The sequence below is a fragment of the Protopterus annectens genome, chromosome 6.part1 (genome assembly GCF_019279795.1).
Source record: "Protopterus annectens isolate FY-2018-M chromosome 6.part1, PAN1.0, whole genome shotgun sequence".
Classification (NCBI taxonomy): Eukaryota; Metazoa; Chordata; order Ceratodontiformes; family Protopteridae; genus Protopterus; species Protopterus annectens.
In genome coordinates, this window is record NC_056738.1 from 500,177,358 (window position 1) to 500,195,685 (window position 18,328).

At 37.2% G+C, this 18,328-nt stretch overlaps 1 protein-coding gene across 5 annotated transcripts in view; it reads right to left on the reverse strand.

Moving 5' to 3' along the window:
• IGF2BP2 (insulin like growth factor 2 mRNA binding protein 2) overlaps window positions 1-17,296 on the reverse strand; it is a 1,003,123-nt gene extending 985,827 nt beyond the window's left edge. For 2 of the 5 annotated variants that reach the window (XM_044075953.1, XM_044075952.1), the window contains exons 1-2: window positions 16,685-17,294; window positions 15,400-15,460 (exon numbers count right to left, since the gene is read on the reverse strand). In XM_044075953.1, the coding sequence (XP_043931888.1) occupies window positions 15,400-15,460; window positions 16,685-16,859 (236 nt within the window). In that variant the 5' untranslated portion in view covers window positions 16,860-17,294. Of the gene's footprint in view, window positions 1-15,399; window positions 15,461-16,684 lie in introns of those variants that run through there. The other 3 variants (XM_044075951.1, XM_044075950.1, XM_044075954.1) reach the window with 3 other exon arrangements.
• Between the last annotated feature and the right edge of the window lie 1,032 nt (window positions 17,297-18,328).

Consider the following 18,328-nt stretch of genomic DNA (forward strand, 5'->3'; position numbering starts at 1 on the left):
CATTTACCTATATACACATAATTTACTGGGTGTTTTGGAGGCACATACAAACCCACTGAAGAGGAAACTGCAAGTAGTAAAATCTCAACTAGCTTTTCTGCTACATAAATGGGGTCTAGAGAAACTACCATGATTCTGACACTCCCAAACAAAGGAACCAAGTTGCAACCACACATGGCTAAAATGAGTAGCCTTAACTGTTTCAACTAAGAAAAGGAACTGAGTAAACAAAACCCTCAGTGGACACAAGACCACAGTCCATGCAAGTTGCCCAGCTGCATCTCATATCTGGTAAACAAACTATGAAATTAAAACTGACTTAACAGTAATTCATAGAGCAATGCTGTCTATCCAGAAAAGAAAACAAGTGTCAAGATGCTACACTATACTTCAATTACATAGTACTTACTAATTTGTTGAGAAAATTAGGGCCAGCAAACAGCAGAAAAGCACAGGACTGCTGCATTCTCATCATGTTGTACTCTATGTAAATATACCCAACTACATCAAGCACTAAAACAATCTGAGTACTGAAATGTCAGTAACTGTTCAACTGAAAGTTTTTTTTTTCCTGGATAAAGTTACTTCAAATGGAGACTGCATACACAATGAACTCTGCAACTGCATTAGATACTGCTCTGATCCCATAATGCACTGCACCAAGCCATGTCTAACTGGGAGTTTTTATGCTGTTCACAGTTCCAAGTTTACAGTGCTTACAACAGTTTAGCAGGAATAAAAAGCCACTTGCACACTGCTTTCTGGGTGCTGTTACATGTAAAGATGAATTTAAAATGTTTTGCCAGACTATGTTAAGTGTACTTCTGGCTCATTTGGGTTATTCTACTATGCAGTGAGCATTTATGATTTTAAGGAAAACAGATTTACAGGATGGATCCAAATAAGTCTCGCCCAAATAGTCTGCTATAGAGACAGTACATGTAAAGAAACTCCACAAAGTTATTAAAAACACACTAAACTCCAATATAAATTAATTACAATTACAGTAGGTCATCTAACAGTTGTCACATTATCCTTATGGATTAAGTATTTTAAATACTAAAGCAATAATTTTCGTATCTACTTCCATCTTAAGTTATGTCTGTTTCCTTGGCCACTACAAAACAGGTCACACAAACCTTAGCAGCTCACCAGTGACACAGCATGCCCGCTCAGGGTCTTCGAGCCCTGCCTTGAAGGTTAACCAGTTTGTCATGCAAAGTACACAACATAGATGAACAGGTGCAAGCAAACAAGTCGCAAGACAAAAGGCTTTGAAGCAAAAAAAAAATCTTTCCCATCTTGCAGCTAGTAACACTGAAAATACAAGGCAACTTAAGGACATTCATGTGCTTCCAGAGTATTGTTAAATTATACAAGCATGGGAACCACAGAGGGGTACAACTTGATGCTGGTAGGCATACTTAAGAAAAAATACTTATGTTCACCAGGAGAATAGTTACCAAATGGCTTGCACTGCCACAGGCAATAATCTTGGGAAGGAGACTACAGCTAAGAAAAAATGGGTCTAGATCTATACATCATGTTGGCCAAAAATCAGCCAAGTAACACATGACGAGCCCACAAAACTACACAAACTTGGCAAACTGAATTCCCTCCAACTCTTCCATAAGATCGCAATATAGTAGAATGGTTTAACCAATTTCCCTGAAAAAAAAAAAAAATAAATAATAAAAAAGTGATCATTTTTTTCTGTCATTGCCATGATTTGGCTAAACCAACACACATGCATTTTTTGGGGGGGGCTTGTCACCTGACTTTTTTGTTGATGCAAATTCATACACAGCTATTTAACTTATGATGTTTATTATTATAAACTCAGAAAATTAGCAGTAATTAAGGCAACAGCCAACTACTGATACAATACTAAACAGAAGTCGGAAGGAAAAATACAGTGGCCAATAGCAACGGTGACAATGAAAAAAGAAAAGAAAATGCAATGCTCACAATGACTTCTAATCAAATTTGAGGTGACCGATTTAAGTGAATGAAACTATCAACTCAGTGAGAGATTAAGAACTACACTACAGTGCTATGTACTTAGATTATATCAGCACATGTATAAAATCAAGCAATTTGATAGTTAAAAAAAAAAAGAAGTAACATCTACACTGGCAGTTTCATCTCAGGTAAAGCTGGCGGGACAGGTAGCACAAACCTGTCTTGAGAGCTGAGGCCAAAACAGGAGGACCCAAACAGGACTAATACTGGCAGGTACTCCGCTCTGCCCATAAACTTCCCAAGCTACCTTAGGCTCTCCACAATGTCCATAATTACCAAGACAACATGTTCTTTCTCCACATCACAGAAACCAACAGGAACGAGTTTAACAAAACCACCACAGGACAATATATAAAAAAAGCTCAAAAAAACAGGCCAGCATCCATCAGACCCCTAAGCAGGGGACAGAAAGGTGGGAATAGTGACAGAAAAACTTAACATTACAGTAAGTAACTAACTTGTATCCGATATTGGCAATTTCTCAGGACAGAGTCCCAAACTTATCCACATTGGGGGGGGGGGGTCTCTTCTCGAAAGCATACCCTAGTTCATGGAAGCATCAAACATAGATCTCGACCTACAGGTAGCATCTGCCATATAATGCCTTGCAAAAGCATTGAGGGATGTCTATGTGGCAGACATATGTATATCATCCAATGAAGCATTTTCTGAAGAAAGCTTATGAAATGGTCACAGACCTAACAATAGAGTTGGAAATCTGATAAAGGAATTTGCATTTTTGATGTGTTGTCTTTCGGCTTTTCCCGATTAAGGGTCACCACAGCGGAACTCTGGTCTGCTAATGACTGGCAGTAGATTTTGACGAACGCCAAGGTGCCAGCTCGGCGTTCAACCTTCAACGAAGGCACGCCCATTTATGCATGTCTTTTAAATGCCCATTCAACCGCGGTGAGGACATGCAGACTCTACACAGAAGGCACTCACCGCACTCCAGCCGAGAATCGAATGGGAGAACCTCGTGCTGTGAGGCAACAACGCTACCGCTGCACCCCCGCCGATTAATATGCATTTTTGATAGCAAAATCTAAAGGACTGAGAAAGTCAAGAACAGCAACCAGATACTTTTTGACCCAGTTTTCAAAGAGTAGGGTTAATAAGATCCAAAAATCCTTCTTTAGAGCTTTGGTTCCATCCCAATAAAATCTGAGTTGACTACTGACATCTGTACAATGCAACAAGTATTCACTCCATCTAATTGATTTACATTACATTCTGCAGCAACTTTGGGCATGAAGCATCGGTGGCACACAATGACATTCTGTTTTTGAAAGAAGCGTGCAGAACAGACCACCAGCAAAAATCCAAGTTTATTGAAGTGCTTTTTGTCAAGTTTCAAACTTCATCAGAATCAGATTCTGATGAAGTCTGAAACTTGACGAAAAGCACTTCAATAAACTTGGATTTTTGCTGGTGGTCTGTTCTGCACGCTTCTTTCAAAAACAGAATGTCATTGTGTGCCACCGATGCTTCATGCCCAAAGTTGCTGCAGAATGTAATGTAAATCAAACAAAAAGCGCTTAAACTTGGATTTTTGCTGGTGGTCTGTTCTGCAAGCTTCTTTCATCTATTTGCTGCTTTTGGGTGGTTCTACTTTGTTTATTTCTTCATATTCTGCTTTGTGAAAAGTGATATAGAGTGTATAAACACATACAATCTACAACTCTAAAAATCTTCATGCTGATGTAATGGCCACCAAAAATAGTCTACAGAGTAAGAAACTTAGATCAGCAGAATAAGTTGGTTTAAAGGGAGAGCATTAGTTTCTCCAGAATGAAATAAAGGCCCACAGGAGGAAAACAAAACTTAAAAGGAGGACACAAGAGAAAAAAGTGCCCCTTCAGGGAAGTTTTGCTTATCCTAAGAGAAGCAGAATGTCTTTCTGGTACAAACAATTGCCAGATGAAATTTAACTGAGAAAACTTTAGATCAGGATCAAAAGTTTGGAAAAGACATTCCAGAATGCTAGGGATCAAAACTGAGAGAAGGCATGTTGCTGTGGTCCATTTTCAAAGAAACTTTTTTCCCCCCAATAAAAGGTGTCTAAGCAAAAGTTAGGATATGGACACATGGATAGGCAAGGAGGATTGTTCCATGGCCATCAGGAGAACTACAAAAACCATGAAGTTAACCTCTGGGAGTAAAGGGTCAGGTGCAGCTGACTGGAGAGGTAGCATAGGCCTGCCTGACAGTTGAAGCCAAAGAGGATTAAAATCTGGTGTGGCCAAATAGGACTACCAGGCTTTGTTAAATTTCTCCCAATCAAGGAATTTCAGGACAACGAGAAACGAGGAAGGAGTGCACTGTGACACCTCTAGATAAATGCACCCTTGGGGAATCCTTAATGAACCATCTAGGGGTATCTAAAAGATGACCAAATTGTATTTAGGAGTATGCCACTGAAGAGCCATCATGAACAGTCTGGAATGAGAAACCAGAAAAATTGTAGTAGCTGTCAGACCCAGTGATGAGAGTCAAAGAGAAGCTGGGACTTGTTGCTTATTATCTGCAGGTAGCTTTAACAAGAATAATATTTTTTACTTTATAATGCCTACAGAGTATTCAAAATTCAACAAAATCTCAGAGAACACCAACTGAGACTTTAAGACTGACCATTATTCCCAAGGACTGAAAGAAACCAAAAAGCAAATCTCTGGAACCATGGGAGTTGGACAGCTGCTGTGACTGCAAACACTCTGAACACCCTGGGGGCTGCGGCAAGACCAAATGACCATGCCCTGAACTAGACGCTACTGGCTACTATGAAAAGGTGAAGGACGGTCCAAAGAGAATGCCAAGTCTCCTTCAAACAGGCAGTGAAGAATGGACTGCTCTGTAACCAAAGGAACTGCTTGACAGTACAATGATTTAGGTCACTCAGGTCATTAGAGGGCCTGAAGTCCTGATATTTTATAGCACAAAAAAAAAAAACTCAGTAAAAGCACTGTCCTTTGTGGTCTGGTAGAACTTCCTGAAGGACTTTTTTTTTTTTTAGTAGCAGGCTCTAGGCCTGAGGTTTTGTCACACTCTTGACAGGTGAAACGTTAGGCAGGGAAACGGAAGGCAGAATGAGAGGTGACAAAAAGGGAACCAAATAACCTCTGAATATGTTGTCCGAGACAAGTGACGGCCAGCAAGAAAGATAACCCCATAACTGCCTTCAAAGTGGAGCAATCAGGCAAGCCCTCGGACATACGAGAACTGCCTTCCAGAAGAAGGGCCTCAAACCCAACCTCTAGGAGCATACCCATCCGATAAGTTCCTGTTTGTTCATTGACACTTTTCAAAACCTCCATAATTATCCTGTTGTGATTACTGAAAATAAATCTGATGCATGTTATGAGGCTTACTAAAAACAGAACCTGGAACATCACCTCCAACTTCAGCATGAGTAATCATCACTTTGTTGTTCTTCCAGTATAACTATTACCATATCTCTGAACAGCAAGGATACCTCAAAGGATAGGGGGGCATTCATGGACTGGGCTATGGGAATGGTCAGCAATTCACTAGATGTAATGACAAAAGTAACACATGCATCTGGGACCCTAGCAAAATCAACCACATAGTTTTGAAGGATTTAAATTTAATCAACATGTCCGTAAATTAAATTAAAATTTACCTATAAACGACTAAAATTATCTCAGCTGCTTACATCTTGGAAGAGTCCAAGACAAGTGAGACCTTATGTCAGTACTCTCACATAAGCTTCTCAAAATTACCATACCTAAATCAAAGAACAGAACTGGTGATTCAAGATTCTCAGTCTATACTGCAAACTCTCAAACTTTCACTTGCAGGGAGGCAAATTTCTTCTACCTACACCTTCAAAAACATCAATAAAATACTATCTCCACACTAAAATGGACAGGTCTTTTGTTACAGACTTACATAACGCTTGTCTGAATTCAGGTTAATTTACCCATCAGGGATGAGGAGGATTCAGAGATAAAACTATTTGTGCAAGTCAGAAATTAAACCCAGAATAGCACAGCAGCTACAGACCAAACACAAATACTACATGCACACGTATAGGCAGTTTGTGATTTGGGTTGAAAAGCAGCAACTGTAAAAATCCATAGCGCAGCAGCTACAGACCAAACACAAACACGTACTACATGCACACGTTTAGGCAGTTTGATTTGGGATGAAATAGGAGCAACTGTAAAAATCCACGATGATACAGGGAGGACGTGCAAACGACATTAAAGGCAACCCAGCTAAGAAATGAACTGGAGAACCAAGCACCAAAGAATCAATTCTAACTGCTGCACACTGTCCCACCCCTATGTCTGCAAATGCACCATCCAACTGTAGCAAACTTTAGGTTTAAAAAGTCACACTATCTAAACGTATCTATTAATAATACAGAAAACAAGGACTTACACTTCCAGTAATATTGTTTTAGTTTACTACACTTCCAATTGTTATATTTTTGTGTACTACTCTCTGATGTTCAGTGTGTTACAAATCACTAAAAGCATACAAGAGAACAAGTAACTGTACCTTGGTTGATAAAATTTAACTTGACTACTTTCCGTTGTGCCCAGTCTCTAGTCTGCTTCCAAATTTTTAATTCCTATTTTTATTGTACAAAGCAGCATGGATATGTATTACCTGATAAATAACTGATCTTAATGAATAAACCATTTTAAGTCTGTTTAATTATTGTTACAAGAACTTTTCGCCCAAGGACTCCAGTAAAAATGGGCAATGACGACTGTGAATGTTCATTCAAGCAAACGTAAATAAAATTAACAAATAAATGCATCTTTATAGAAAGTTTAAGACGCACCAACCTTCTACAAAGACAGATTAGGTATGCCAAACATGTAAAAGCACTAGTGGCATATGATTAAGAGTGGGAAGGAACACGAATAGTGTGTGTGCACGTATCCAAGTCTTTAATTATCCAAGCTCAACAACTTTCTGCACTACTACTCAAAAATATGTCAGCTACTCAGATGCAATTCTGAATTCTATTTTACTACACAAGTGTGTTAAGAATAAATCAAGAATAATATTGTGTATATTTTTAGTACACATTTCTTTTCCAAATGAAGAAATAACCATTAATGAACAAAATATTACCGTGTTTATGGATTTATGTCCGTTCTCAAACTGTAACAGTGATCAGACACCTTCATACAACACAATACCTGCAGCCGCCGATTGGGTTTTATACACACACAAAAAATATTGTTTTATATATATGTGTAGACACACATGTATGTACATGGTGTACACATATATCTAAATACATACCTTCACAGAAAATAATTTAGAATACCTACATCTTACCAAAATCAAAGTTTACTACTACCATTTTTATCACACAGACGCAAGGTAATCTGTTTCATGCTGTGGTCAAAGCTGTGTTGCATAGTCAGGTGTGTTAATTATTAACGTTTATTGAGTCTAAACATGCTACCATGTATAAACTTTACAACTGATAAAATACAAGGTAGATACCATCCATCCTAACTATTTCTCATAAAAGTAATGTGTTTGCTGTTTATGTGAAGGGGTGAGTGCAAGTGTCTTGGTGGAGAAAGCTTTAGCACCCCACCCCCTTAAGTTTCTTCAAGCTGGAATGATGTATAGTCTGCAGAATCTTCCAAACATTACTGTAAATTATAAATGACTCCTAACAACTTAGGTGCAACATACAGGACTCGCTGTCCCCTAAGAGGTCAAGACTGAATCATTCTATGCCTCTGAGGAATAAAGCTGTACTGATCAACAAACAAAACTCTTTACATACATCAACATTAGATGCAATTCTGGAGTGAACTGTGCTAATACTTTCAACCATATGTATAAGGGTAGTTTACTCCATATTCTGTGTGTTCTGGGTGACATACTTATTTTTGATGGTTTTAACATTCAGGAAGAACCAATACTTACTCATTCTAAAGTTGTAATCCCAACAGTCACGAGAACTTTGTCACTATATGTGGTAAATGTTATGACAGTACTCCACATTAAAAAATAGTTACACTGTAAAGTTCTAAAGTTGTAATGCATGTAGCTGTCTGCATACTGCAATTTCTTTGTACTTGTAGCTGATTTAGTTAAGTACTTTTTGCGTGTATTGTGTAAGATATGTAGCAGACCAACCGCAAGTGTTCGGATACTCAAAACACTAACTAATGAGTGCACACAGATATCTGAACATACATCACTACAGGACAAAATGAGCACCTTTTACATCTATGCCATGGATTTAATATTCCTGAAGAGAGATATTTTGATCAAAACTCCCAAACTGTAAAGCCTTTACACAGTTATCAGTCAGTAAACATCAAATTATTTATGAAGGTCCACTGTTTCCCCATAGTACAATACACATTTGTGAATGCTAAACTTAGTCCTTTAACAGAACAGACAAACGTTTAGACGGTCCTTAAGATTACTGGTGTCACAGTTCATGCTTCCAAATTTGAAAATCAGCAAAACTTGTTTACACACAGAGCTATTAAATCAGAACTCAAAACAAATTAAAAATACAGTCCTAAACCTTATAGCAGTCTAGTCGTGACGTTTACCATAAAAAATGACCATTCAACAACCCTGTGTCTCCTATGCATAAAAGACGTGGCTATCCCCCTGACTATGATAAACACTTGGTCTGAAAAAAAAAAATCTGAATTAGCCCACAAGGACCATATCAAAGGCTTTTAATAGGTCTATGTGCACTTTGGTGATAACAAATTAGACATAACCAAAGTTAACTAAAAGGTCCAAAGAACTCACAACTGCAGTAACACACAACTGCCTTCGATTAACAAATTATGAGCAATTACCTTTAACATTCAGTACATGTACTGTAATTCAGAACTCAAACTATTTATTGCCTGTTAAGCTTACTAACCTTGCTGCTTTGTACTATAGTTTCAATTCTGTCATTTGAAAACTTCCTCAAATAACTAAGTTATCTGAGCTTCACATGGATACCAAAAAGTACTTCTACAGGATAGTCTTTCTGCTAGGAGAAGCTATAACACATTTCAAATAAACCAAAGATGTGGCTTAGTAAATTCCTCTTTTCCTACCGATTTACAATGCCAGACACATATATATATATATATATATATATATATATAAACAATACAGAATAGATGTGACCTTAAATATGCAACATTTGTGAACTTGTTTGTGCCTCCCCTGAAACTGATATAAAGTTCAATATTTGAGAAATAGTCTTCTACTTTATTTCAGGTCACTATGAACCAGTAGTACTTATTTACATTTCCCTCTTAAAAAAAACAATGCCCCTTCCCCCAGCAAACTGATGTTATCCCCACTGATGGTTTTATTGGTCATTGACAACACACCAGTAAATCCTAAAAAGGAAAAAAATCCATTTACAGATATTCTAACAATGAAATGCTAGCACTGGCTAGTTCTGAGCTAGGATCAGAAACATTTTTTTTTTCTTTTAGTATGTTGCAGTTAGCAAGGCAATGTCTGGTTATTATAAAACTAGATTTAGCCCCTTTAAAAATACAACTAATGTTTTACAGTAGAAAAAGCATTTAACTAATTCCAACCAGCTGTCTCACAATTATCTCATTATTCTGTGGTACTACCACTGCAAGTAGCTTCAGTGGTAAACATTTGGATGTACCAATACACTACAGATTAAAAAAGACAAGCTACACCTCTCCAAAACCTTAAAAACCAATGCAAGCAGATTGTTAACTAAAATGGCAGTTGTACCAAAGACCTTTTTTTTAATCATTTTGTTAACAGCCAAGTGAAATGATCAGACTAGCTTTTATGACCCCTACCAGGTCTAAAAGACAAACAATTAAGACCAGAGTGTGACAAATCACATGAATTTGCAGTGTTTGGTATTTAACAAATCTGAGAAGATTTTCATAAAGTTACAGGATAACAAATAAAAAATATATATGCTTCAGAATGATTACACCACAACGGTTAGAGAGTGAGGATACAAAACACAATTAGATTTCACAAAAATGAATCAAAAATCCATTCAATGTTACTTATGTAAAGCACACCATAATATGCAGTGCATGCAACCATGTTTCTATGAAAAATAAAGATATTTGACTACTTTACTGTAGCAATTTTAAAGTAAAATTATAACACATCCAGCCGCATGCATGCTCCCATAAACCAAGGTCCACAAAGCAGATTTAAATCCGTAAAATGTTTTGAACATTCCCCAGTTAGAGTCAATACCAAAATAAACTAAACTATTTAATAAACCATAAGTCCCACTGCCCAGATCCATTTAGACAGGGGTGAGGAAGAAACATGAACTTACCTGAAAAATCTAAACAATGCCTTCTAACCCTTTAATAGATGTGAAGCAAGAGCACCTGATCATGTCAGAATATACTGGTCACTAATTACAACCAGAATGTTTTCTAGATACCAAGATTTAGCATTTAATCTGTGAATTGCATAATAAACTGTTGTGTGAAGTTCTACAGCACTAAATAATTTAGTTTCAAAAACAAAAAAATGAGATTACACCAACATGTTTTTTTAATTTGCTGCAACTCCACAATTTATATAAAAAAACTTTAAAAAGTTAAAAGGATGAATTTGCTTCAAAATGTATGACTGTTTTCAGGATTACTAATGTCTTTGTAAAGCATAATATACTCCAAAGTGACAGTGAATCCAAAACATACAAATATAACACAGGCAATACTGACTAGATTCTATCACATAAGCTTTCAGAAATGATTTCTGTGGTATAAGGAATACATCTCGTTTAAAAATTAGACTCAGAAATTAAATACTTCATAAAGTGCATTTTCAAAATTCAAACTACAAATGTATTATTGCAAACAATTGCTAAACACTTAAAATATTTGTTGTTGCACATACACAGAACACTGTTAACACACTTCATATAACAAATTTTATCTGATTTGGTTTCATACCACTGTTAATAAGATAATACAAAACTCAAAAACAATATCCAAGTTACTTCAAAAACACTTTTTTTTTAATTTGCACTGCAACCATATTAAATGAAAAACATCACATGAGAAATAGAAACAGTCATAGCAATAGGTTTTAAATGGTCATCTGAATTCCTCCTAAATGTCACCTATGAAAGAAACAAAGGGGCCACAGCAATATTTTACAAGTGCTTCACATTGAACCCTAAACCAGCAGGCATCCTAAATTAGCATGAGGAAACCAAGCTTCCAACTTTTACATCAAGCACATCAATGCATCGCAGGTACAACTTTAATTCAGAATATCTGAATTTTAGCTCCATTTTTGTCTGCACATTTTACGGACTCCAAGGCTAAAAAGCAACATCATGACATGAGCAGCAGAGCCTGTAGCAGTGGGCTCAAGTCAACAACATTTTGTTCACAAGTGGAATCCTTGACAGAAGTTAAATATAAACCTTTTGCAATATAAGCTTACATTAAAACACAAAATGGTATTTTTATATTCAGCATGGAGCAGTAAGCGTTTAACATGAAGTATATCACATACCTAAAATAACCACATAAATACAAGGCACCATCTTTACATTTCAGGAGTTATTACACAGAACTGTTCAGAAAACAGTAATACATTTGTACCACTGTTAGCATATGTCTTATTTCATGCAAGCAGTAGTAGTACAATAACCTGTGAGGAGCTCTTCTAATTATCACCATTACCCTGCACACCTGAAAGCACCACCAAAGCAAGCTGGACTGTGTTCAGGTATGTTCTGGTAATTTTTTTGTGGTTTTCAAACGTGAGGCAGCTTACAGTAGAGAGAGTGATACATGCACAAATGGCATCTAACAATAATGGCAAAAAAGCATCAGAACTGCACATTGTTCTGATTACAGATATCTGTGACCACATTTTCTTGAATGCCTTTGGTTAATGATGGAAGGCTGTTTTGTGACATTGGTCACACAACTGCTTCTTCTCTACCATCAAGGGCAAGTGTCACATCTGTAAAGAAAATGTACTTCATGTGCACTTAACACCCATTGCTTCTTGAATGGTATGAGCAAGAGATAGCTCCAATAAACATTATGAATTGTAGCTGCACTCCACATCTGAAGAGCCCAGGTTTGAATCTCAGTAACTTAATCATTCCATAGCTACAGCAAGTTACCCAGCAACACTGTGCTCAGACCTTTACCCCTACACTTTTAATGATTTTAAGTAGTCTTACATATAGACAGTTTTCCCAGTCTTTCAGTTATGAAAGGCAAAACAGTATGGGAAGCTCTTTATCAGAATTCTTTAATTTCAATAAATGTTCATAGAAAAGGAAAAAAACATAAAATGGGGAATTAGCTAGCCGAAACATAACAGGCATTCCTTAAGGACTGACCATACACATTCCAAAGTGTATACCAAATTATTTCTAAATATGCTTTACCAAAAAAAAAATGAGTTATTCTATAAACAAGGGAAAATAATCACTGTATCTTGTATACAAAGAAATCAAGAAAATGTACAGTGAATTATTAAAATAAATTGATGTATATTCTAAAAAATATATCAATATATGCTCTACCTTCTTGGTAAATAAAATTCAATAAAAACAAATGTAGGATCACCTAGTCAATTTCAGAGAGTTTTTACACTACTGTAAAAAATAAATAAATAAATCAGCACAACACCTATACAAATACATTTACTGTACTAAAAAGTACGACACTAACCAAATACATCTGCATACAAAAGGGAAAAAAGTCCTGCATGCTTATCATTAGTTGTGCGTGTTTAAATTTTACTTTTTTTAAAATGTGTCCCAAAAAATGCCCCTACAAAAGTGTGCAATACATAAAGCAGGGGAGAATCAAACATACAATAAATATTATAGGTGTACAACTATGAACCTAAGCACTTTCTGACATTTACAGTACAGTAGGCAGTTTGTAATTACAAAATTAATAAGCCTGTTCCACAATAAAAAGTGCATATACATTCTCTGACACTCAGCACCTCAAATTGGTTTTCATTACATGATCGCTAGTGACATATGTATCATCAAAATCTTTTTTCTTAATTTCAGTATTTGAGGAATATTACAACCTCTTAGATACTACATATACAGTATAAAAATTCATATTAATCAGTACTTAAACAGAGAATTTTAAACAGTTTAAAACTCCAACTTTAGTACAGCTTTTATCACATTTATATATCATATGCATATTATAGACTTAGACACGTATCCAAAGTTTAAATTTTAACATATTTTGATAGTCCCTTTTATTTCTTCATAACAAATCTGAGGTCTCCCAGCAACATCACACAAGATATTTCTATATAAACCGTGATTATCTAATAAATGTTCAAAGCCCATATCAGATGCATTTTTAAGTAACTTACTTTTCATTAAACCATCAAAACAAATGTCCTTACATGGTACTACTCAGTTAGTCAGTCATACCACAATTACTTGGTTTAGAAAGGAAACCAAACTACTGGCTCCCAGGACCACTTCATAAGTCACAGAAACTAGCAGATCAAAACATTATACACTATAGTATCATATATTATATCTATACAAATAAAACATGAATTATTACAATGAAACTGTTTCACAAATGTAACTGCATATTCAGCATAAATATTTAGAAATATTTAAAAAATGTACATACAGCATACATTTAAAAACAAAAATTGACTACCATACATAAATGTTTATATTATAACAAAAAAGGGCTCCAGCAGTATAAAAAAGCTTTCAGCAATGTTATTCTATAACTTTTTTGCTTAGCCTTGTTGTAAGTATTATGTTACAAATCAGCAGTAAGAGTTTCAGAACTATGGTAGAAAGTTGTTTTTTTTCTATGCGTCAGTCTTTCAAAAACAGTGAAATGTTTTATCAACATTAACTAAAATATTTATTTGGATAGCTATACATGCAAGTGCATTACACACGCACATTATATATATATATATATATATATATATATATATATATATATATATATATATATATATACACACATATACATATACATACATATACACACACACACACACACGTGTATGTATGTTATGTTACACAAACATAAAAATGGGGAGACAGTGTACTAAGCAGCATCTCCATGTTAAAAGGACTTCTCAGAAAAAAAAAACTTTATGCAGTGTAGCTGTATCAGACACACAGGAAGTAGGAACTTCAGAAAGGAAGATAAAGTCCATACGCTAACTTGAAGGTCTAGATATTTACATTGGCATAGCCAATGCAACTTACGACCACCAAATACACAGTGGTAAGAAGTAACAACCATCAATGAATTTAGGAATGCCTAGGCCTTCCTGCTTTACACCACATACGGTAGGCCTCCTGTCAATCATCAAGGGAGCCAACCAGCAAATATAAAACACTTCAGTGAATACTGTAAATGCTTGCCCTTTAGCACTTGACAGGTATTAAGACTCAGACTTTAACAATGACAACATTTTGTTGCCATCATCACATTTACATCTCTCTAACATCACAACTCTACACAACAGGTCAGTGTACTGCAAAATAAGTTTCAAAAGACAACCAACTGCAAAGAGACTGTTAAAAAAATTGCCATCTGTATCATACCAGAATTTTCAGATAAAACATTCATGCAGCCACACACAAAAATGTAAAAAAAAACTGTGTGACATTTAAAGCAAAACAGTCTCAAAAAATGTTGGCTTCACTTTCTATTGTAAAACCCTCCGAAAAGAATACACCATTCACAATTAAGTCCAAAGTTTTTAATTCAGAATAACTATATCTGCATAAAACTTGTTTCAATACCAAACACTTGCATGAAATAACATCCTCGCCTACTGTTGCTTGCCTTATAGATAACACAGAAATCACTGCTGCCCAACTATACATGTTTTATTTAATTACGACATTGTAAGTATGGCAGTTATGGCCCTCCATAAACTAAATTCTCAGAAGTATACACTTACATGCCAAATTCCACTAACTACACTTAACTCCAAAATCAAACAGCCATAAACACGATTTCGTATTTGTTACAGAACTGGCAAATTATTCAGTAAGGATCACTGAAGGCAGCAAACTCACGTGTCATGAGTTATAGAGGTAAAAAAAAAACAACGTTTAAAATGTATCATTCTCTTGCATGCAGTCGTGTCACTGTTTCCTTGACACTAAAGAAAAAAATATTAAATTAATAATACAATAGCCGCTACAATTTTATTTCCTAAAGCATAAGAGGAACAAACAACGACTGGGAAAATTAGTAAAGACGTAAACACTACAGTCATAAAACATACACATGCGATACAGTACAGTAGCTAGCGTCTCCTATTTTAAGGTGTTCAGTTTAATTAAAAAAAAAATGCCCAAGCACTTCGAAACAACATTGATAAAGCACTCACCTAAGTTTCTTGGGAACCGAATAATCCACTTCTATCACTTTTCCATGTAGCTCTACTTTCCCTTTGAAAGAAAGGCACAAGAAACAAAGTCGATCACTGCTGTAGCCGTGACTGAAAATAGCAAATTCAATTTAAAAATATTTGACAAGTTAGGAGCCGAAACTGACAGAAGCCCCCCTTCCCGACCCCCAGTCAATGTTGTGCGAGTGGGACCACGTCGCTCCAAACACATACAGTCACACTTAAACAAACAAACAAAATAAGAACAGACAAATCAAAGCACGTTATTATTGATTTTTGCAGTGTGGCAGATGGGACTAAAGTTGGACTGGCGGGTGCTCTCCTGGGGCACAAAATGTAATAAAAATGTAATACTTCATATGTCGAAAGAAGCGGCGCCAAAAGGAGAGTGATGAGCTCATGTTTAAACTCAAAATGAAGGACAGGCAGCCATGCTTCCACTCCCACCTCCACTCCGTTCCGTTTTGGAAACATACAACAGTAAATGGGAAGGCGAACAGATCAGATGGGGCCTGATCTGGCTCGTTTCACTTCTTCCCTCCTTCTCTATCCTTGCAGGTGGAGGTTCCTGCGCGTAAAGTTGGCCCCAGTGGAGCAAGCGCCCCGACTGCGCCCGGCGCCCCTGTGCGTGTGGAAGTGGCCTGCCTCAGCTCAGAGCTCTGCGAGTGAGTCTCACCTCCTTCCTCTTCTCTCTCCCCCCACCCCCAGCTACCTGTTTATTAACACTTTCCTCCGGACCCCCTGCAAATTGAGACAGGACACCTCGTAAAAACACAGCCAGGCATTCAAGGATCAAGGAACTACCAGCCCTTAGTAGCCTGACTGGCCGGTGTCCTTTTAATAAAATCCGACAAAAAAATAACAGAAAAATAATTAAGGCAGCTCCGAGCATCACAGGCAGAGCGGACCTGTCCCAAAGCTTCTGACTGTTTGATCGTACACACATCCTAACTCTATGACTTGCTGAAGAACAGAACTAGCCTCGCAGTTAATCCCAATTCTTTTATTAGATTGTAAATTGAGGTATCTTATAGCTGTTAACTGATGGAACATTCACCTCCCCCCTCCCTTCCCCAGCTAGTGCCTTAGCACTTTGGAAAGCATTTGTACCACTTGGAAGGTGGTGCTGCAAGCCCAGTACTTTGGCAGCCCCGTTCCCGGACGTAATTGTGATTGCTTCTTGTCCCAGATTTACTTTTTAGGGTTGGGGGATGGGGGAACATGGCAGGGAGCTCTGTTTTGTGGGGTGTCTAGCGTCTCTTACCAGATAGCGTTTCGATGGCTCGAATGGCCCAGTTTTGGTCTGGGTAATCCACAAAAGCGTAACCGGACTTGAGCAGGACCTGGCCGGCCAAAGGGAGCTTCTTTTCCCCGAAGAGCTGTTTCAGATCCTCGGCGGTGGCAGAGGGGCTCAGGTTCCCGATGTACAGCTTGTTCATGATCTAAGATCCCCCCCAAAATGAAGAAATAAAAAACGGAATAAATCCAGTTAAAAAAGTAAAACGTAAAAAAAAAACAAGAAATATAACGGATCTCCCCCCAAATCCACACGACCCCCAGCTCCAAACTCAACTCTTAACCAACCGACTGGGGAGAAAGTGTCGCTACGACGCTGCTCGAATCCTGCAAGCACCGCCTCTAAATAAAATCAGCCTTAAAAATATCAGAAAAATATTTTGCAGCCTACGTGGTTGAGGGGGCACTAGGGCACAACTGTACGGAAAGCAAGCATGGAAACAGCAGGTAGTTCTTAACAACCCGTCGACTGGGAGGGGAGAAGGTGAGACACAACCGAGAGGTTCCAGATCGGCTGATCTGGACCTTGAAGAAAGTTAAAAGTGCGAGAGTGAGAGTAAGGAAGTAGAAGTGAATGCTGGAGCGAGAGAGCAGCCTGATTGGCCAGGGCATAATGTTAGAGTAGGTTTATACATGGGCATGGCTAAGGCATTATCTTATAGTAGGTTACGTCGGGGCAGGGCGGCACGTTATGATACAGCAAGCTGTATATGTTTATAAGGGAAGAAAATACATTGTGGTGCGGTGTATATACTTATGTAAGGAGCAAGCCAGGATTATAAACAAATATATGGTATATAATAAGCTTTATACTAGGAAGCTTCGGTTTAATATTATCATACTAGAACAATGGGAAGGGCCAGCGCATCGTGTGTAAACTAGGTTACACTAGGTTACATTACAGTACACTGCATAAGCAGGGGCAGCATTAGTACCTTTCTGTAGATCTGCCGTGCGCAACGTCCTACAGTATTTTGCTTCACTAAAGGTAAGGGAGGCCTCTACGTCAATATAAAGTTTTTGGTAGACACAGTTTGGACGTTGCGTTTTGGTACCTTGTAATGGAGCAAGTTGAGGTGCTGTCTCAAATAAATGTTAGTTTACGTTCGTTTATAATTGTAACAGGACGTTTATACTGAAGTAGTTTGCATGTCGTGGTGAGCATGTTTCAGGACCAGTGCTTTTATTTGCTCTTGTACTTGAGTTATTTTAAATGCTCATCACCGCGAAAGACATTATCAACAAAGTCACAAAAAGACGGTGCTGTGGGTGACTGTTTACAATGCAATTAGAAACATAACCCTATTTCTTCTTTCTTTTTTTACCGACTGGTGAGAACGCTAAAACAGTGCCGAGTTTTCGTATTCGTATACATTAAGTAACTTCTTTTTTCTCGAATTAATTACAGGGTGTTTATTTTGTACTTTCTCAGTAAATGGCATATAAAGTTACTGTTGTAGTACAGTTGTAGAAAAATAAGGAGCAGAATCTGCAAAACACACGTCATACAATTTTGTTTTTTTGCATCCTGACCTTTGGGTGTGGGTAGAAATCTAAAAATGTGGGTGGGGGTAAAAAAACTAATTGGAAAATTTCTTTAAAAATCTGGTAG